General features: G+C 39.7%; 1 protein-coding gene across 1 annotated transcript in view; it reads left to right on the forward strand.

Moving 5' to 3' along the window:
• The window catches only part of tpcn3 (two pore segment channel 3), a 152,829-nt gene that overhangs the window by 88,053 nt on the left and 42,928 nt on the right, over nt 1–21,848 (forward strand). The window contains exons 9-11 of the mRNA XM_039738370.1: nt 9,754–9,955; nt 13,171–13,315; nt 19,971–20,156. Of these exons, the coding sequence (XP_039594304.1) occupies nt 9,754–9,955; nt 13,171–13,315; nt 19,971–20,156 (533 nt within the window). The remainder of the gene's footprint in view (nt 1–9,753; nt 9,956–13,170; nt 13,316–19,970; nt 20,157–21,848) is intronic.

Here is a 21,848-nt window from a genome sequence, read left to right on the forward strand (position 1 = left end):
ACTGTTGGAAGCAGAAAGTACATTCAGGATGGTCCATTTACCATCAGCGTTTCTGACAAAAGTAAAGCTGTCAAAGTGATAAACGGTGGTGCTACCGGTCACAAATTATATGGCTGGCTTCTTTAATAGAAAAGCAGTTGAATTTAAACCAGTTTGCAGATTTCAGATTACATATCTAAATTCAATCTTTTAAGCAAATATTAAAATATTTTGTAAGGTTGGTTCCCTTCTTAATTAACAATGTTAGTTTTATACTTTTCTTGTACACTTCTGCCAGGTTGCTGCAGGCTACTTTGCTTTCTCTTTGATGCTCACTACTTTGGCTTCCAGATATCCCTTTCCTTACCTCTTTTTCCAGCAATGAGAGTGTGTTGCCCTCCCTTTCCTGCAGTCGCCTCCAGTCAGTAGTCAGACATTCCTTACTTCTCTTCTTACCGCACATACTTAGGACACTCATGATGTAAAAAGCATGTAAAGCCTGTAAAGAAATAGAACCCGTGCTGGAAAACATTGACTGGTGGTCCACTACTGAATACACGGGCAAAAAAAAGCATAAAATGAAAGGTGATATAAACTGCTCAAAAAATTTAAAGGAACACTTTGAAAGCACATCAGATCTCAATGGGAGATATTCAGAGGGCTGAATTCAAAGACACCCTGAAAATCAAAGTGAAAAAATGATGTGGCAGGCTCGTCCATTTTGCTGAAATTTCATTCCAGCAACTACAAATCGCACTCAGTAGTTTGTATGGCCCCCACGTGCTTGTATGCATGCCTGACAATATTGGGCGGGCGGGGGTTGGGGGTTGGGTATGCTCCTAATGAGATGACAGATGGTGTCCTGGAGGATCTCCTCCCAGATCTGGACCAGGGCATCACTGAACTTGTGGACAGTCTGAGGTGCAACCTGGCAGCGACGGATTGACCGAAACATAATGTCCCACCCAGAGGTCTTCTATTGGATTGAGGTCAGGTGAACGTGGGGGCCAGTCAATGGTATCATTTCCTTCATCCTCCAGAAACTGCCTGCATACTCTCGCCACATGAGGCCAGGCATTGTCGTTCACCAGGAGAAACCCAGGACCCACTGCATCAGCATAGGTCCATTCCGATACCTAATGACAGTCAAGGTGTCATGGTCTAGCCTGTAGAGGTCTGTGCATCCCTCCATGGATGTGCTTCCCCAGCCCATCACTGACTCACCACCAAACCTGTCATGCTGAACGATGTCACAGGCAGCATAACGTTCTCCACGGCTTCTCCAGACCCTTTCACGTCTGTCACATGTGCTCAGAGTGAACCTGCGCTCATCTGTGAAAAGCACAGGGCGCCAATGGTGGACCTGCCGATTCTGGTATTCTATGACAAATGCCAATCGAGCTCCACGGTGCCGGGCAGTGAGCACAGGGCCCACTAGAAGACATCGGGCCCTCAGGCCACCCTCATGAAGTCTGTTTCTGATTGTTTGGTCAGAGACATTCACACCAGTGGCCTGCTGGAGGTCATTTTGTAAGCTCTGGCAGTGCTCATCTTGATCCTCCTTGCTCAAAGGAGCAGATACCGGTCCTGCTGATGGGTCAAGGACCTTCTACGAGGGGCCCTGTCCAGCTCTCCTAGAGTAACTGCCTGTCTCCTAGAATCTCCTCCATGCCCTTTAGACTGTGCTGGAAGACACATCAAACCTTCTGGCAATGGCACATATTGATGTGCCATCCTGGAGAAGTTGGACTACCTGTGCAACCTCTGTAGGGTCCAGGTATGGCCTCATGCTACCAGTAGTGACACTGACCGTAGCCAAATGCAAAACCAGTGAAGAAACAGATGAAGAGGGAAAAATGTCAGTGGCCTCCACCTGTTAAACCATTCCTCTTTTGGGGGTCGTCTCATTGTTGGCCCTCTAGTGCACCAAAGCAGCTGAAGCTGATTAACAAATCCCTCTGCTACTTAACTTACCAGATCAATAGCCCAGAAGTTTTATTGACTTGATGCCATACTCTCATTGAAAAGGGTTCCTTTCATTTGTGTTGTGGGTTTGTTCTCTTCGTATTTCTCATTTCTATCACTGTGGAGCAGTGTTTCTCAAACCACTGGGTCGTGGACTGTTGCCTGTGGGTCGTTCGTTGGTATTGTGTGCCACAGCTACTTTAATCGTGTCCAAATTCCCACCACCACATGTTTTGAAAAACACTGCTGTGGAGTATGTTCAAGACTTTTTACTGTTTTCAAACAGCAAAACCTAAAATATGTTTCCGTCAACATAAGAAAATGAAGTGTTTACCATGTAAAGCCTCCATCATAATATATGACTTTACCTGCAATTTTCATTTGTAAGCTTTAGTTACCTAATCTTAAGGGGTCATTGAGGTCCAGTTGTGTAGTCTGACATTCCCAGCAACCCAGTCAGACTTGTCTTCAACTTTAAGTCATAGGGGTGTGGGCTCTGTGTGTATGAGAGCTGACAAGCAATGAGCGCTTAGCCACAAGGGCGATACATAGAGTTGTGATCCTGAGGAAACATGAAATGCCAGTGTTTTACACCATGCAAACAGAAGAGAGTATTGTCTGTCTGCTGTCTCGTGTGTGTTGTACCATACCAGAATTGAAAAAGAAAACTGAAAGGGCAGATACTGTGGTAACCTGGAAAGGCTGCATGTATGCCACCAGCACTTTCAGGGTGCATATTATTGACTGCCAGAATGCAGCAAGCTCACGATACTTTGAAAAAGTGAAGCTGTGCCGGAAAGTCTGCAAGGAGGTGTGTAATTTGTCCATTCCCTTTAACTTCTACTCCTATAGTCTGACGTGGTCAAGGTGATGAGCTCCAGCATTTGTGGTCGTTTAATCTGACATCCCCTTCCGACTTGACGTTGTGTAAGGTGTTGCTTCTGCAGTTTGCCTCTGAGAAGGACACAGTTACCTAGGAGTGTAGTTGAGGACTTTTACATTTGACTTAGGAGTAACAGATTAATAGAACCTGACAATCTGTGATGAGTTGAATAATTCATTCCCATCACAAGTGTTTTATATGTATGTTGTCTTATGGTTATTCGTCTGCAGATACTTTTACAGGTTTCCTACACCTATTATTTAACTAACATTCAGTGTTAATATAAATATAACGAATGGGATTTCTTTTATTGTTACTCATAAATAATACTTTTCACATTATGATCTGTATGTTTTGTTGCACGTACAGTGCATTTAGTGTATGCTGGGACTTTGAACAAATAGAGTTTCCACAATTCCCTCTTCACACGCCTAGGTGTGCTTTATGTGACAAACGGATGGTGCCACCTCTTGTCATCGTCTTCTACAGCAACTTCCCACTTGCAGTTCTTAGGTCATCCTTTTAATCCTCTGTAATTGAATAAGAAATAGAGCAATACAAATTTTCTACAACACACTTCTGAATGCAAGAACATTTGTGATCATGTGACCTTATACTTTAGCACAGGGGTCGCCAAGTCCGGTCCTGGAGGACCACCGTGGCTGCAGGTTTTCATTTTAACCCTTTTTTTTTTTAAATGAGTAGCCTGTTTGTGCTGCTAATTAACTTCTTGTGAATTCATTTTAATTGAATTGCTTTTTTTAAAGATTTGTTCCCCTGAATTTCTTCATCGTTCCTCTTTATTGCTTCATTTCTTTCCTTAAATGGCACCCAAACAGAAATGAAATGGGATGTGAGGGAGCCAACAGAAGACCAACTAAGTGAGGGCCTCAAACTCCAACCAGCTGCTTAATGAGGTGCCGATTCTTGTCGTTAATTAAACCCGTTCTTTAATTTCGTGGCCTTGGTGCTGCTCCTGTGGTGCATTAGCAGACATTTCTGAAATTGTTGATTTCCTCTTTCTAAGAACTCTGTTAAAATGTTTTGGGGACTTGAGCAAATCGACATTCCTGAGACCTTCATCTTTCTTTATTTTCAGATATTGTATGACGGACACCAGTTGTTTTGGCTCATTTTGTATCTCATTATTGTTTGGCTGCTAATTAAGGAAAAAGAAACAATTAAGGGGTCTGAGTCTTCAGGAGCCAATCAATTAGAATTAGTTCAAAAGGAGTTAACCGATCACTCATTCTGAAAAGGGTTAGAAAGAAACCCTGCAGCCATGGTGGTCCTCTAGGACCGGAGTTGGCGACCCCTGCTTTAGCAGATATGCTATTAGAACATTCACCTCCAGCCTCATTTAACTTATTTTATTTTGTTTACACCCATGTCACTCCTTAATGCGTGTTATAGTCTTGTGCAAGGGTTTCACCAGCTTTACTGGGAGACACATCCAGTAAATCTAGCAAAAAAAACATGCGGAGCACTAGCCAGGCCATTGCTGGGCTGTTAAGTTTCTACTGGATAATTAAAAGGCATTTAGTAATGTGTCTCTGCTAGTACACATACTATTTGTAGCATTTATGGCATTTTATATTGTTTTATTATTTTTATTTTGTGTAATTTCTTTGGGTTTAATAACTTTATTTTCCTATGGGTGTATTGGTATTTTTCAGTATATTGCCCACGTAAAACCATTTGACTTATTTCTTAGCCTAATGAACTGCCACATGCAGTGGTTACCTAAAGCATTAATTCAATGTGATGATGAATTTTTGTCATTATTAAGCACTCAAAGGTGTACTTGCTCTTCAGCTTGGCAGATAATATAACATCTAAGCTTATCAGCGTTTGAATCCATTCTTGTTCAAAATGCAGTGTTTCCTGAACAGAACCAAAAGTGAGTTGTGGTGGCCATTTATCTGCCGGCTTTGAGACACTCGAACAAAGAAAGCAATCATTTCTTAAAATAACAAAAGGCTTACATCCTAGAGTCACAGGTCTGTGTTCTCAATTCTAACAGCAGATTTTAAATTCTAAATGCTACAGATCTTTGTTTATATCTGTTGGCTGATACCCATTTGCTTTGTAAAGATTATTTTTTAATGATGTGAAAGCCCAGTAAACCTTGCACATTCGTATTGATTTTGCTTCAAGTTCAATTTAATTTATTGTCCATTTGTGCTGGAGAAACAACTTGTCATTTTGTGATTCAGACATTTTGCTTAAAACAACAGTGGGTTGCTTCTTGCTGCAAGTTTACTCAGATGAGCTGCAGAGAACTGATATTTGTTGTTAAATCAATCAATCAATCAATCAACATTTATTTATATAGCACATATTCATACAAAAAAAATGTAGCTCAAAGTGCTTTACAAAATGAATAGAGAAACAGAAGACACAATAAAAAATTAACATAAGTCAACATTAATTAACATAGAATAAGAGTAAGGTCCGATGGCCAGGGTGGACAGAAAAAACAAAAAAAAACTCCAAAGGCTGGAGAAAAAAATAAATTCTGTAGGGGTTCCAGACCAAGAGACCGCCCAGTCCCCTCTGGGCAATCTACCTAACATAAATCAAACAGTCCTCTTTGTATTTAGCGTTTTCATGGAAGGACCTGATGATGATGGTCACGTAGACTTCTGGCTTTCAGTCCATCAATGTTGGTGCATCATGATGCTTTGAGTAGGTGGAGGTGGCGCAGGCCGCCACCACGAAGAAACCAGAAAAAGAAACAGAAGAGAGAGTTGGGGTCAGTATGGATTTTGGAGCCACTATGAATAGTTATTGTGATGAATTGAACATACAGAGTATCAGGATTAAGTTAAGGTGAAGTTATAAAAAGGCCATGTTAAAGTAATGTGTTTTCAGCAGTGTTTTAAACTGCTCTACTGTATTTGCCTGGCGAATTCCTATTGGCAGGCTATTCCAGATTTTAGGTGCATAACAGCAGAAGGCCGCCCGCCTCATCACTTCTTTTAAGTTTAGCTTTTGGAATTCTAAGCAGGCACTCATTTGAAGATCTAAGGTTACGATTTGGAATATAACGTGTCAGGCATTCCGATATATAAGATGGCGCGAGATTATTTAAGGCTTTATAAACCATAAGCAGTATTTTAAAGTCAATCCTGAATGACACAGGCAACCAGTGTAGTGACATCAAAACTGGAAAAATGTGTTCGGATTTTCTTTTCCCAGTTAGGATTCTAGCAGCTCCATTCTGCACTCGTTGCAAACGATTTATGTCTTTTTTGGGTAATCCTGAAAGGAGTGCGTTACAGTAATCTAGTCTACTGAAAACAAAAGCGTGAACGACTTTCTTAGCATCTTTCAATGATATAAGAGGCCTAACTTTAGCTATGTTTCTTAAGTGAAAAAATGCTGTCCTAGTGGTCTGATGAATATGTGATTTAAAATTCAGATTACAGTCAACGGTTACCCCTAAACTGTTTACTTCCGTCTTAACTTGTAATCCTAGTGCATCTAGTTTATTTCTGATAACCTCACTGAATCCATTATTGCCAAGAGAGTTAAAGAGAATTTCAGGAATGGCAAAGGGGGACATGAGGCCTTCACAAGCCTTTCTAGAAGGAGCCTCATCCCAAGTCAGTCAATCCCCAAAAACTACTGGCTTTAAATGGATCCAAACGTACCAAAATATAACAAAATGTTTTACAAGAGAGAGAAAATCATAAAACTCTGGCTGGTAAAGACAATCCAGACAGAAATCTTTATAAATTGAGGTTTAAATAATACAAAAATAGTACAATTATAAAACACTAGACATTAAGCCCATTACAATAAGTGTATAAACATTAGTAGGAACAGTCAATATTAAATGGCAAGGGACCTTGACCTCATTCTGTTTCTTGTCTTAAATTTTAAGCCTAAAGTAAAATAATAAAAATAAAATAGAAACGTATATGACAACACAGTAAGTATAATTAATATTGCCTTAGTGTAAAACTTTGTAACAATCTGTAAGACACAATATCTGAAGAAGATATTTCGGTAAAAGTTTCTATTTTTTTACCTAATGAAATTTTTCTATACAATTTCATTATAAACAACATTTCTTATAAATATTCTGTCTGAGTTTTGCAACAGTTTGCCTCATTCAGGACCATCTATAACCTTGAGAACAGCATCTGGAAAACTTCTAACTCTTGATAATGCAACATATAACTGATCGTGGCTGAATACTGGTTCTGGCAAGTAAATGCCATCTATTTCTAAGGTTTGCTCTTCTGAGACTTTCTCTTTTAGCGTTTTTCTTCAATCGATCTATTTGCTCGTATTTTTCTTTGCCTTTCAGTCTTTCTTTTGCTGATGTTTACTTGTTGAGCTGTCCGTTCTTCCAGGAGATGTTGCTTATATAGGATTTTGATTGTCTGTGTCTTTTGTCCTAGTTGACGTGTCCTTTTTTTTTGGGTGGTATGTTGTTAGTAGGTACGTCCGTAATATTTTCTCTTACAGTAATACTGGCTTGTATGTGTCTGTAAAAAGCGTCACTGTATTGTGTGCCTTTAATTTTCTCTCGCAGTAATACTGGTTTGTATTTTCGTAAAATGCCTGTCATTTTCTCTGACAGTAATACTGGCTTTGTTTTTTATAATATGACTTTCATTTTCTGTCACAACATTGGGCAATCAGCAGAGTGTCCCCAGCAACTGATTTAATGTGTGGCGTGTAGCTGATAATCGTGCCCATGGCGTCTCCCCAGCAAGTATTTTAATCTGTGGTGGCGTGCAGCTGATTATTGTATGTGTGGCGTCTCCCCAGCAACGGATTTTATGTGCGCGGCCGCGACTACCCAAGCAGCACTCTCCCCAGCAATGTTGTCCTTTATTTCTTATCATGCGTGGCAGTGGCAAGGCCATTCACTGTGTGCCCAGCTTCCAGTGTGTGTGCATCCACGGTGCCGTGGGGCATGGGCGGGTCACGGTGCGATGCACGGCGCGGACCGTGCATGGGCACTTCACCAGAAGACACACACACACGGATACCTGGACGCACACAGGGGTTTTATTAGATAGACAGTGTAACAAGAAGAGACTCGAGGCAGGGCAAGGTTTGGGGCAGCCACCCGTTTAATGTAGTTTCCTGGCTGCAAAAGCAAATGATTCATGTAGACAAGTTTACACGACAGAGTCCAAAACGGAACTGCTCTCCCAGAGCAAAGCAGGGAGGCTTTATAAGACGTTGGGCGGAAGTGACGTCGTCCTCGGGGCCGGGACTGGAAATGATGTGTCCCGCTTTGAGGTGGTGGCTCCTGGTGGAATTTCCCGGAAAAGACCTGTAGGGAACTTACAAAGAGCATCAGCGTACCCCGCCCCCCCCGGGCAGATGTAAAATCAGTCCTGTCTAAGTCCTTCAGCTGCCTCCTATGCACACGTGTGACAATTGATAGATAGATAGATAGATAGATAGATAGATAGATACTTTTTTAATCCCAAGGGGAAATTCAAAGAGGACAGCACAAAAATAACTAAACTTTGTGGAAGAAACCTCTTCGGAGGAAGACAGGAATAGTTCAATCAATCAGCTTTTTATTCAGTCACAGATGACTACATGGATGAATGCATTGCAAGGCAGAAGAGTGCAGTTTCCCCTTTTTGATCGGCTTTACTATTTTTCCTCCCTCCCCTATCCCTTTACTTATCAATAAGCATAATATCGATCATCTAAGCATTTCATTTTATATTGTGCAAATCGGCTAACCAGTTCTGTTTTGTGTACATTGAAAATGGGGCCCTATAGAAGGAAAGGTCATCTTTCCCGTGTCTAACAGATGTGTTCCTAAAGAGGAAATTGTCCTCCGTCAGCTCACTGCACCCTGTCTTATGACAGACGCCTGTATGAATAACCTGCCATTATAGCAAAACAGTTTTAACCCTTAGTAACTTCTTTTTAGTAGTTTCTTTCACAACTTTAAAACGGAAGTTCGAGGCAAACAAGTCCAATCCACAACCTGAAAGCAAAATCCAAAGAGAGAAGCAAATAAATGAAACAAAAATTAAAAGAAAAGAAACAAAAAATGAGAGTCCAAAGAATAAAGGAATACATACAAAAGAACTCCATGTCACCTCAGTTATCAACTGCTGGATCCTTCTCCCTGACTTGAATATAAAGACGGACGGAGAACCCAGCAGCAGTGACGTTGGAGAGGACCCACTCCCTGTGGCTCTACCCTAAAAGTACAGAGAATGGACCAACATTTTTTAAAGGGAGAGCACACAAATATTAAACCATAAATAAACATGACATAAAAAATTGAAATATAAAAGCAGCATAATTCAAAAGTAACAAATAATATGTAAAATAAATAAAAGCCAGGGGAAAAACCTGGATGTTGCACTATATTAAGCTGTGAACCTTTTTCGTATGAAGATAAATTTTTACTCATAGATGGTTTTTATACTGATTTATAATTCTTTGTGTTCTGTCTAAGGTTATGCGTACTTGCTTTTTGCCTTAGTGTATAACACATTATAATTTTAAATTAGAATGACCAGGTAGATTGTAAATAAGAGGCCAGGTGAAATGTTTCTATCACTAGAAAACTGGATACAGTACAGACAAACACTCTACAAGATACGGTGTTTCCAGTTCGTCATTTTCTAGCAACCTATGAGAAGAAGAAGCACAAGCCAGACTATGCAGCCTATACATAGCAACAGGCAGGAAGAACAGCATCTGCAGCGTAACGTACCAATGCATGTAATCGGTCATTTTATGTTTTCCATAAATTGAGTAAAAAATAAGTTTGACCTTTTTTTAATTAATTCAAAATAATTTATTACTAAATTAAGCTAATTTTATTTTAATAGAATTTCTGTACAGTGAATTAACTTCTTGTAATACCACAAATTGCTGTTATGTCATTATTTTATTAAAAAAAAGTGTTCATTACTACCCTGCAGGACGAAGTCAAGAAACTTGTTCGAGTAAAGCGCTACAAGATGGTGAAGGCCTTTGAGATCCTTAAAGTCCCCATGGGAAATGAGTACGTGATCATGCAGAGTGACTGGAACCAGCTGGTGAGGATGGTGGATCCTAGCATTAGCTCTTCTCACAGAGAGCTGCTATGGAGCGTTTCGGATGATTCGCGGAATGGCTATATAGGTATATGCATCTTTTATTGTGTGCTCTTCTCTAAGCGTTGTGATGTTGGCTTAGGTTTATGTGTTCAACTGTGTTGTTCTCCTGACGAAAACTTTAGACAGAACGTTTGCTGCATATTTCCTACTGATAGATTCTACCAAGATTGTTGTATTTCGCAATGTTACTTACAGATATTTTCTTCTGATCACACATTTAGTTTAACTGTGATCATCGTATCTCACCCTTGGACACCCTCCTACAAAGCTGTCTATATCTGATTACTCCTGTTTGCAGTTGCAAGGCTGCAAATTAGGAGTAATTATCTACACTAGGTCTCATGGTTGGTGCTGTTAGATCTTTAAGTTCACCTTCATTGAGTTACTTTATTTTCTAGTTGTAGGAACCCCAGGAAGCACTATCCAATGAAAAAAAAAGGGGAAGTTCGTGCGATATGGGGTGACTGATGTGGGCCAATTGCTGTTGAACTTGAGGTGGCCTGATTTTGGTCACGAGATGGGGCGTGATTGAGTCTAGCTGGTTAAGAGGGTGTGTAACCAGCGATAGGGTTTTTTTTCTTTTTTTGTCGTGACAAGGGAAAGAAAAGAAGAGGGGGGTCATCTGATTTTGGAGACTAGGATATTGACTGTGATATCTGGCCCAAGTGAAGAGTGACGACACTTCCCGATATTAAGTCCTCACTTTGTTACGCTGCGAGGTGTGTGTTACTCACATGCCTAGAAACGGGAGAGACATTTGTGTGAAACGTGCGAGAACGGACGATAAAACAATTATCACCGCCGAAGTCTTCAGCAGTGCCGCAAACAGGACAGAGCGGGCATTTCTTCTTTCGACGTGGATCGACTGAATCCATTTGGGATCTCAAGACGGCTCGTGAACGACGCTGAGTCTTCGTGTTGTACGGTGAATATACGATTGCTTAATTAACTCATCGGAGAAAGTAAGTGGACACATTTTTTTTTTGAAGGATTGATATTGAAATTCATCTTCTGTTTAGTGCACCAACGAATGGGCCCCAAAGTTAATGATCGATCCAACTTTTGAACTATTTGACGGACTCACGTACTTTTGTGAATTGTATTTTTTTTTTCTCGAGTGTTGAACTCCCCTGGAAGGGATGAGGTATTGTTAGTTTGTTTTTTTGGGTTTTCTGGTATTAGATAGTCCTGAGGGGAAATAAGGTCTTTGACCAGGGTTTTAACTGAGTTGCTAGTTATCCCAATAGACAAAGTTAAAAGGAGAATGGAGAAGAGGTTTATGTTTTTTTCATTTGACCACTATTATATTATTGTCATAAAATAAATCATTATTTTGTTTTCTTGTTACAAATTTGTAGTCTGGGTTTCATTAAGACTAGAGAGGCAAGTTACTGCTAAAGTTTAAAACTGAAAGTAAAGACGTTACCGGCCTAATTCACCATTCAACTGCCGGGGATCCAGGATTCTTGTTGAATATACAATTAAATTAACCCCTAGGGTTAAGAATAGGGTTACATAGTCCATTCAAGTCTTGCCTGTCCTTTGCTGTTATTCTTGACCTTGTTATTCCTTCCTTTCTGCTTTGAATGTTGATTCTCTGCTTATTTTTCAAATTCAGTGTAATTTGGCATTCGTGCATTCTTGCGTAGCACTCTCAAATGTATAGAATTCTCACATATACGTATTCATAACTATAATGCCATAGTGGTAAATTATATAACTTTGAAAATGTCCATAAATAAATGCTTGAATTTTACTTACGTGCACAGGATAAAAGAACTCTTCACAAGCAAGCTTCTTGGTTACCCCACCACTATTTCACCTCCTACTCATCAACATGAACCAAAACAGAGCTAGATGTGTTTTCCTCTTTTTGCTGTATAAAATTCGTTATCTTGATTCTGTTCCACCTTAACATGATTGAGCTCTATTTTAAAGTCAGAGATGTAGCATTTGGGTTTGGCATTTGTGTACTTCCACCTGACAAAAATGACTAAAGTTATAGAAATAACAGGTGGAGAAATACAGAGTCAAGCATACCTTTGGGATTGTTGGGTCTGCGGTGGAACGTGTGATTGCACCCACCCATATTCAATTGTACTTGTCCGGTTTAGAACATTAGAACAATCTAGACGAGAACAGGCCATTCAGCCCAACAAAGCTTGCCAGTCCTATCCACTTGTTTCTTCCAAGAAAACATCAAGTCGAGTTTTGAAAGTCCCTAACGTCTTACTGTCTACCACACTACTTGGTAGCTTATTCCAAGTGTCTGTCGTTCTTTGTGTTTAGAGTTGGCAATCGCCTAAAACACTCTTATTTAAGATTTCCTAAAGTTCTTAGTATTGCACAGGGATAAAAACAAAAATTGGGGAAAAATTGTTTTTTGGAAATTTAACATAAAAAAAATAATCTACGATGTGACAAAAATATTACTCTCAGACAAAAGAGTACCTGCGGTCTTAAATGAGATCCCGCTTTGGCTGGTACAAAAGGTCGTGTGTGCTGATGATGATTCCTCCCATCAGCCTGTATACTCCTGCTGCCTGATGGGAATTGTAGTCCCTGTGTCACATTAGAGCCTCTCTCCCCGTTATACGTCATATAGCCTATATTTTATATTGAACCAAATGCAAAAATTTATTGAAAATATAAAATATCTTGAAATGTTGCATGATAAAGATAGATACATGCTTGGTGGGAGTGTTACAGTAAGGCGATGCAATTGCTAGCATTTTTCCTTTCAGTAATCTGGACATTGCATGAACTCCAATTTAAAGTGCAAGGCTTTTACAATCTGCAAAGGGTTGAAAAATTGTGAGACTCAGTTAAGAGGTTTTATTTTCAAGAGGCCAGTCCCTTCAGGGAAGAGGGGTCATATTTTTGTTTAAGTAAAATAGAATGTGCCAAAGCTATATATGGTATTTGGTAGCACAAAATGAAAATAAAATCCTAATTTGCTGTTTTTAATGTCTCCTGTGCGTAATGTAAGTCTTTTTTTTTCCTTGAAACAATGATATTTATTCTTGCTGTTATAGCTGTTATCTTTCTAGATGATGAACAACTGAAACGGACCCACATGATGGTACTCACATGTAGAAATGTTGGCATCTCAGAATGATTACATGATTAAGCCAACTAGCTCTATGAGATCTTGAGTCCAATTAAACACACTGAACATTACTTGTGATCTGTTGATCTGTAATGAGCATTTGAATAAACACTGTCTGTTTATGTTGACAGGAAAGTTTGCCTTTATCCAGTTGTCGGATCTCCTGAACATTAAGGTCATTACACTGAAGTCTCGAGTTCACCCACTGAAAATGTGTCTGCCACGTCTGTACTCTTCAGCTGCAAGTCGGGTAATTCGCCATGCAGTCCAGCACAAGTATGCATTGCTTTCATTGCTTCTCTGTAGCCATATGTTCCTCTGAATTTGGTGTCATTGTTGTTAGTGTTTCCTTGATATCATTGTTGACACCACCACCCCACAATTGGTATGTTTAACAACATACAAAGTAAACCTTCTTTTGAGCTCTTGATCCTTGAAAAGTTTCATATCGTAGCTTCCTGAAACAGATGTGTTATTAAATCACTAGACATGGTACCTGTTGTAGACAGGTAATAGAATCATTTTAAAATAATTGCCCTACGTGTAATTTCAGCAGCTTTCCTGTGTATTCACATGTGTCTGAACATCCTTTCACCAGCCCTCGTTTTTTTTGACTGTGTTCCCCTTGAAGCCTGTTTCTCAGACGCTGCCATGAAGTTGAAGGCGTCTTTTTTGCCTTCTGTCCGGTTTTATACTTGCTCTTTTTGAAGGAGACTCTCTCAGCATGTGTCTTTACTCTTCCTCGTGCATCTCACATTCACACTTTCTCTTTCGTTGTGCTATCAAAGCCAGACTGACTAATCAGATTGCTCAGAGGGACTGAACTTACAGACCTTAGTGTTTCATTATATACTAGCTGTGTAAGCATGTGGTGTAAAAATCTCGGGGTCCTAGAAACTATTGAAATCATCAGAAATAAATTAAAATGTAGAGATGTCAGGTAGTTGAAAGGAGCTGCTGTAGGTGCCTCTCTCCTAGGAGGTTTTCTTTTTGTAGACGTTCTCACCTCGCTTGTGGAGGGGGGAAAAGTAAAAGGAATACCGTTTTGCTGATGTTAGCGGCTAAGCGACTTTGTCTTTCTTCTGAGGTTTCGTTTTGCTGACATGCTGGCCTTGTTTGTGTTATAAGCCCTTATCCCGACTCCACCTGTCACTTCTGGGCTTGGCTGACACACACACTTCTATAAATAAACGTTTATATATAAGATAGATTGATTATCTATAAGCCTCGTCCATTTTCTTAAAGTGCTTTTTCTGATATGCTACCCAGCAGGCCATATACAACTTCATAGCATCAAAGGCTCAAAGCAGGAACTAACCTTGGACTGGCGCTAGCAACCTCAACACATGCTCACTCATGTCACCCATTAACTGAACACAAACACTTTTGGACATGTAAGGAACCCAGAGTTAAATAAAATATTAGTGTTCATAAAAGTGTTTGCATGTACTGTAAATTTGTCAGTGGTATTTGAAAAATTCACTGTGTGTTAAATACAATTATGAGAATCTGAATTTAATAGATAGGCCAATCAGTTTCTCTGGGCCTTCCTTATTTTGCTAGCATGTACTGAATAATTTGGCAATATTGTCCCTATTCACAGCCTGCGATTCACTCATGTTGCATGACTGACTTAATGTCTACACCAGAGCAACCCACTGGGCTTAACATATGGAAAATTTTAGCAATGGGGTTTGACGAAAAGAAGCCGTTCAGCCTAACAAACTTCTTTTCCATTCACCAGATTCTCCAAAACAACATCAAGTTGAGATTTGGAACTAGAAAGATGGAGAAAGTGCTGCCTTCGGTAATATCACTGGATTTATTAAAGGCAGACACTTACTGTAACTTCCAATCTTCGATGCCTGTTTAATGTAATATATTCCCCCTCAAAGTCAAACACCCCGGAGATGATGATATCATTGGATACAGAAAAAACATTTGATGAGTTGAGATTTGAAGAACCCAGAAGTCCCACTCTCCATAACGCATATTTAGGAATTTATTCCTTTTGTTTTGCGTCCCTCATCCCAGTAATCTGTGGTAGTACCTGAGGCTTTCACTACGACATGAAGATTCTAAATGGTTTACACATTTGTCCCTTTCTTACCAGTGACAGAGTTTTGTGCTGCCTGTGTGAGTTCTACATATAGTCATCCCAAAGTGATCTAATAAATTTCCCCTTAGGATTAATAAAGTATCTATCTATCTATCTATCTATCTATCTATCTATCTATCTATCTATCTATCTATCTATCTATCTCATATAGTGCCTTTCATATCTATCTATCTATCTATCTATCTATCTATCTATCTATCTATCTATCTATCTATCTATCTATCTATCTACAGTATCTATCTATTATATAGTGCCTTTCATATCTATCTATCTATCTATCTATCTATCTATCTATCTATCTATCTATCTATCTATCTATCTATCTATCTATCTATCTATCCTGAACACCACAAAATGCACACAACAAGTAAATCTCCCCAATAAACCTTCTTTCTCAGTCTTTTATCCGCCAATCTCCTCCTTGGGGCTTCGTCCTGCTCCTGACTCTAGCTCCCAGACTGTTAGGAAGTGGCTCCTTTTATTCCCGCCTTGATGCGCTGCAGGTAGCTGGTGACGAACTTCCGGCAGCACTTCCTGGTGTGGTGGAAGTGCTGCCCTTTGCACCGAAAGCACCCTGGGCATCCCTGGCAGGTTCCTCCGCCATCTTGCCAAGTGTGGCGGAAGTAAAGGTTTCCCTGGTTCTAGGAGGCTTAAGGTGCCCCCTGGTGGTGGCCACAGGTCCCAATGAGTTGGAAAGTCTCTCCTCCTCTCCCATGGTCCTCTCCTGCTCCAGGGCGGTTGCCCCCTCATGACCCGGAAGCTCTTAATAACTCTTTTTCCGGTCCCTCCAGACATCCCGGCCAGGTAAGAACCCCAGACATCTGTGACAAAATATATATATATCTCATCATCGTGCTCACAGAGTTTCAGTCTTGGGGCACACATTAGCGGCGAAGCAGCGGCATGACACTGGCTTGTTCCATCGGTTGAAGTCATGGCTCCGGTTGCAGCTGCACATCTTTTTTGGCCTCTGATCTTTGTACAGAGGCTTTGCACTTCTCTCTTCCAAGAAGAAGATAGAAATGCCTAGTAAATAGTAATAAATCTTTCATTATTATTATTATTATTTCACAGGGTCACATGTGCTTTCTTTCTGAGGAGGGAAAACTGAGTTCTCCCTTTAAGGCATGTTCTGAGATTATAGAGGGGCAAGTGGCTAATTATGCATGAGGCACCATCAGTGTTATATGCCCAGAGGTAGTAACTCATATTATTCTCATTAAAGTCCACTAATGTACCCACAAATGAAAATAGTTTTTTTTTTTATATAAACTCATTAAATGTGGAAGTTTGGAGTACTGTTTGGGTGGTGACAGCATGCCTTCTCTGAAGCAGCTCCGCAACAATCTTTTGGTATGCATGCTGTGATAAAAACACAGACCAGACATCATAAAAAGGTTTGGGGCAGCCACCCGTATAATATCCCTGGCTGCAATACAGTAATCCCTCTTCGATCGCGGGGGTTGCGTTCCAGAACCCCCCGTGATAGATGAAAATCCGCGAAGTAGAAACCATATGTTTGTATGGTTATTTTTATATATTTTAAGCCCTTAGAAACTCTCCCACACTGTTAAAATTATTAGAGCCTTCTAGACATGAAATAACACATTTTAGTCAAAAGTTTAAACTGTGCTCCATGACAAGACAGAGATGACAGTTCTTTCTCACAATTCAAAGAATGCAAAAAGATCTTCTCTTCAGGAGCAGAGAATTTCAGAGAGAGAGAGAGAGAGAGCTCGCTCGCAAAGAAAAGCAAACAATCAAAAAATCAATACGTGTGCTTTTAGGTTTGCCGCGGCATTTTTTAGAGGAGCGTCAGTATCTTCTAAGCAAACAGCCTCTGTGCAAACAGCCAGCCCCTCTGCTCACATCTCCTCGTCAGGCGCAGAGAACGTCAGAGAGAGAGAGCGAGATTAAAGCAAACAATCAAAAAATCAATACGTGTGCTTTTGGCAGCACCGCGATAAAGCGGCATTTCTTAGAGGTGCGTTCGGATCCACTAGGCAAACAGCTTCTGTGCAAACAGCACCTCTGCTCACAGCCCCTCCGTCAGGCGCAGAGAATGTCAGAGAGGGTGAGAGAGGCAGAGACAAGCAAACAATCGAGCACCGCGCGGGAAGCATATCTTATAGCATTGAGGAGTTTTAGTTAATATGTAATACATGCTCTGATTGGGTAGCTTCTAAGCCATCTGCCAATAGCGTCTCTTGTATAAAATCAACCGGGCGAACAAACTGAGGAAGCAAGTACCATAAATTTAAAGACCCATTGTCCGCAGAAATCCGCGAACCAGCGAAAAATCCGTGATATATATTTAGATATGCTTACATTTAAAATCTGCGATAGAGTGAAGCTGCGAAAGTCGAAGCGCGATATAGCGAGGGATTACTGTAATGTTGTGAAATTGACAGAGATGTTCACAACACTGAGTCCAAAACAGAGCTGATTCCTTGGTAGTAAAATGGCAGCTTTAAAGGCCCATATAGGAAGTGACGTCATCAAAGGGGTGGGGCCCGGAAGTGACATCATCGAAGAGGTGGGACCCGGAAGAAATGTCTTCTGAGGTACCGGAACCTGGCAGGATTTCTCAGGGAAAAGTCTGCAGGGAACTGAGAAAGACAGTTAGTGCACCCCGCCGCCCCCTGGTCGGATGTGGTATTACCATTACTTAAGCCCTTCAGCTGCCTCCTACTCGCACGTGTGTGACAATGCATTAGTTCTGTTCATGACTGCTACAGTTCTGTGATGTCGCACTGGCCTCGCAAACCATCATTGGGCGCAGGTAAAAAAATGTTTGCCTAAGCCGGCAGCAGGGCATGTTTCCAAGATACTATCTGGTGGACTAGGTAATTGGCAAATACAGCATATTTGCTGCAAAAAAAACGTTCTGGCGATTTTCGACAGTCAACACTAGTCATGGCTCCGCTTTTGTTTTACTGTTTTGGCTCTGGTTATTAAATAGGATTTTCTTGATCAATAACTTTTTGCAGTTGTGTTCTGACTATGATTATGGTTAAGCCCTCTACGTTGAGAAACTAGTTTTGTTTTGGAGTTTTCGAGAAAAATAAATATTTCTGTTTTGTCTCTGAAGAAAACACACATTTACCAGTCAGCTTCATAAAACATCATGCCAGGGAAAAACATGAGATGGTTGGTTGGAAAAGGTAGATAAGCGATAGGTGTACAGTATATGATGTGGGCTTTCAAATCATTCATGTTTTTCTTTACTGGCATAGCATCATATAGCTTCTTTACTTTTTCACATTACAATGGAGAAAATAATAAAAATTAGGAGCAATTTGCTTTCCTAATAAAACACAAGATTCAAGGTAAGGTTGGTATACTTGCTAATCATGACTCCAGAGAGTGACACAATGTTGCATGTTTATAATTACATTTAAGTAAAAATTTCACTGTACTCTCTACATGTGACAATAATGACCCTCTAATCCTTTAAATGGTGATTTAATAGCATTATGAAAACTATCTGTGTAGTAATGTTCTCAGATATTAGATGTCAATTATTAACTGTTGCTTGATTAACTTCTGGTAAGAGTTTAACAGAGTAATTGTAATAGCTCATACACCCCAAATTTTTAATCAAGACATGCAGCCGACGGCCTTGCTGAGGAGGTAACTGCTGCAAAGTGGTTTCATGTGTTTATTAATGTATGAAACATTATGGTTGCTAATTCACCTACCCTCTGTGAACTTGGCCTGTAAGTCCCTGTCAATGACAGATGTAACAAATGTCTTAACTGGGGAAAGAAGACCCTTGAGCTTGTCCAGCGAGTGATTTCTGGGTGGTCAGTGTCAGCTGCCAGCCTAATATGCGACTGACTCTCGAGCGTATTGATATGCACTTCTGCAAAAACAAGAATCCATGTAAAGCATTTCAGTAATGTGAAGAGACCCTTAGTCAAATGTTTCGTTTGACGGTAAAATGAATTCTTACACAAGCAATGCATAACGAAAACCACCATAACCAAGTTATCTGTACATTATTTTCTGTTTTGTTAAGTGATTGGTGGTTGTTCATCAATCCAAAAGGTTTGCCTTTCAATTATGAAATGGGATCGAAATGTGCACTTCTACCTCTGATGGATTTCTTTGACGCTAGAATCAGTTTATAAGGAAACAGGATGCATCTGACTTTAGGTGGGAAATCTTATGATAAGGAGTGAATATTTCCCCAATTAAGATTTTTTTAACTGAACACTTCTATGTTGTCCCACATTAAAATTTTAATTACAAGAAAAGACACGTCTCAAACACTGTATGTTTATGTAAAAATGTGGAATATGATCTAAAGTGGTGGGTCAATATACTGTATATTGTAGATCTGTCTGTATGAGGAGGTTTTCCTTAATGACTATCAATGTGAAAGTGTGTAAGAAACGCCTTTTTAATGGGATTATTTTCCTGTCTAGGCCATTGATTTGTACTGTAATTTTATGAAAAAAAGTTTCAAATTTTAAGGTTTTGACCTTTTGTTGCCACGACTTGAAGTCAAATCGCACATTTATGATGGCCTCACTTTGTTGTGCATTTATCTGATCTGAATCCTACTGCAGACAGAACAATAAATATATTCTGTTAAAATGGGTATAATTCAATTAGAGGAACTTCTTGTAAGTAAAGTCTTGCATCAGAAAGCAATTAGCCATTCAAATGATGTTTTTATTTAAAATGTTTTATTGACAAAATGGCTCAATAAATTCAAATTGCTTGAAATGCGCATTGTAGATAATTAGATATACAAATTTCTTCCATCAGTGTAATATCATTTAATTGTTTGTTTTCCTGACTCAGGGCTTTTGTCTTATTCTACGACTTCATCATTCTGGTAAATGCAATTTTCATTGGACTGGATGAAGATAACTCCCTGCTGTCCAATGTAGAGTGGGTGTTTTTGGGATTTTATTTGCTGGAGATAGTATTGAAGCTGTATACATATGAGCCCAGGTCATTTTTTGCAAGACACCAATTCTGGAACTGGTAAGATTGTCTGCATTTTTGGACAATATTGAATTTGTGTACTTGAATAGTTTTGTGTTTTCACATTGAAATGACAATGAGTATAATATAATTATCTTTTTTGTTTTGAAAATGTAATATTTGTACAATACATTTTCTTTGTGTTAAGATGCAGTCTTATATATATATACATATATTTTATATATATATATATATATATATATATATATATACATATATTATATATATATATACATATATTATATGTTAATAGTCATTATTTTCCTGTATAAATCGTTGGTTGTTGCGATAAAAATGTCAGTTAAATATATCATATAGGAGACACACACAGTGATATTTGAGAAGTGAAATGAAGTTTATTGGATTTACAGAAAGTGTGCAATAATTGTTCAAACAAAATCAGGCAGGTGCATAAATTTGGGCACCACAAAAAGAAATGAAATCAATATTTAGTAGATCCGCCTTTTGCAGAAATTCAGCCTCTAAACGCTTCCTGTAGGTTCCAATGAGAGTCTGGATTGTGGTTGAAGGTATTTTGGACCATTCCTCTTTACAAAACATCTCTAGTTCATTCAGGTTTGATGGCTTCCGAGCATGGACAGCTCTCTTTAACTCACACCACAGATTTTCAATTATATTCAGGTCTGGGGACTGAGATGGCCATTCCAGAACGTTGTACTTGTTCCTCTGCATGAATGCCTTAGTGGATTTTGAGCAGTGTTTGGTCGTTGTCTTGTTGAAAGCTTCAGCTTTGTCACTGATTCCTGGACATTGGTCTCCAGAATCTGCTGATACTGAGTGGAATCCATGCGTCCCTCAACTTTGACAAGATTCCCAGTCCCTGCACTGGCCACACAGCCCACAGCATGATGGAACCACCACCATATTTTACTGTAGGTAGCAGGTGTTTTTCTTGGAATGCTGTGTTCTTTTTCCTCCATGCATAACGCCCTTGTTATGCCCAAATAACTCCATTTTAGTTTCATCAGTCCACAGCACCTTATTCCAAAATGAAGCTGGCTTGTCCAAATGTGCTTGAGCAGACCTCAAGCGGCTCTGTTTGTGCTTCCTCTGCATCACTCTGCATACAGCATCTCCTTGTGTAAAGTGCGAATGGTTGAACGATGCACAGTGACTCCATCTGCTGCAAGATGATGTTGTAGGTCTTTGGTGCTGGTCTGTGGGTTGACTCTGACTGTTCTCACCATTCGTCGCTTCTGTCTATCCGAAATCTTTCTTGGTCTGCCACTTGAGCCTTAACTTGAACTGAGCCTGTGGTCTTCCATTTCCTCAATATGTTCCTAACTGTGGAAACAGACAGCTTCAATCTCTGGGACAGCTTTCTGTATCCTTCCCCTAAACCATGATGGTGAACAATCTTTGTCTTCAGGTCATTTGAGAGTTGTTTTGTGACCCCCATGTTGCTACTCTTCAGAGAAAATTAAAGGAGGAGGAAACTTACAATTGACCCCTTAAATACCTCGGATTCACCTGTGTATGTAGGTCAGGGGTCACTGAGCTTACCAAGCCAATTGAGTTCCAATAATTAGTTCTAAAAGTTTGGAATCAATAAAATGACAACGGTGCCCAAATTTATGCACCTGCCTGATTTTGTTTGAACAATTATTGCACACTTTCTGTAAATCCAATAAACTTCATTTCACTTCTCAAATATCACTGTGTGTGTCTCCT

The sequence above is a fragment of the Polypterus senegalus genome, chromosome 16 (assembly GCF_016835505.1).
Source record: "Polypterus senegalus isolate Bchr_013 chromosome 16, ASM1683550v1, whole genome shotgun sequence".
Lineage (NCBI taxonomy): Eukaryota > Metazoa > Chordata > Cladistia > Polypteriformes > Polypteridae > Polypterus > Polypterus senegalus.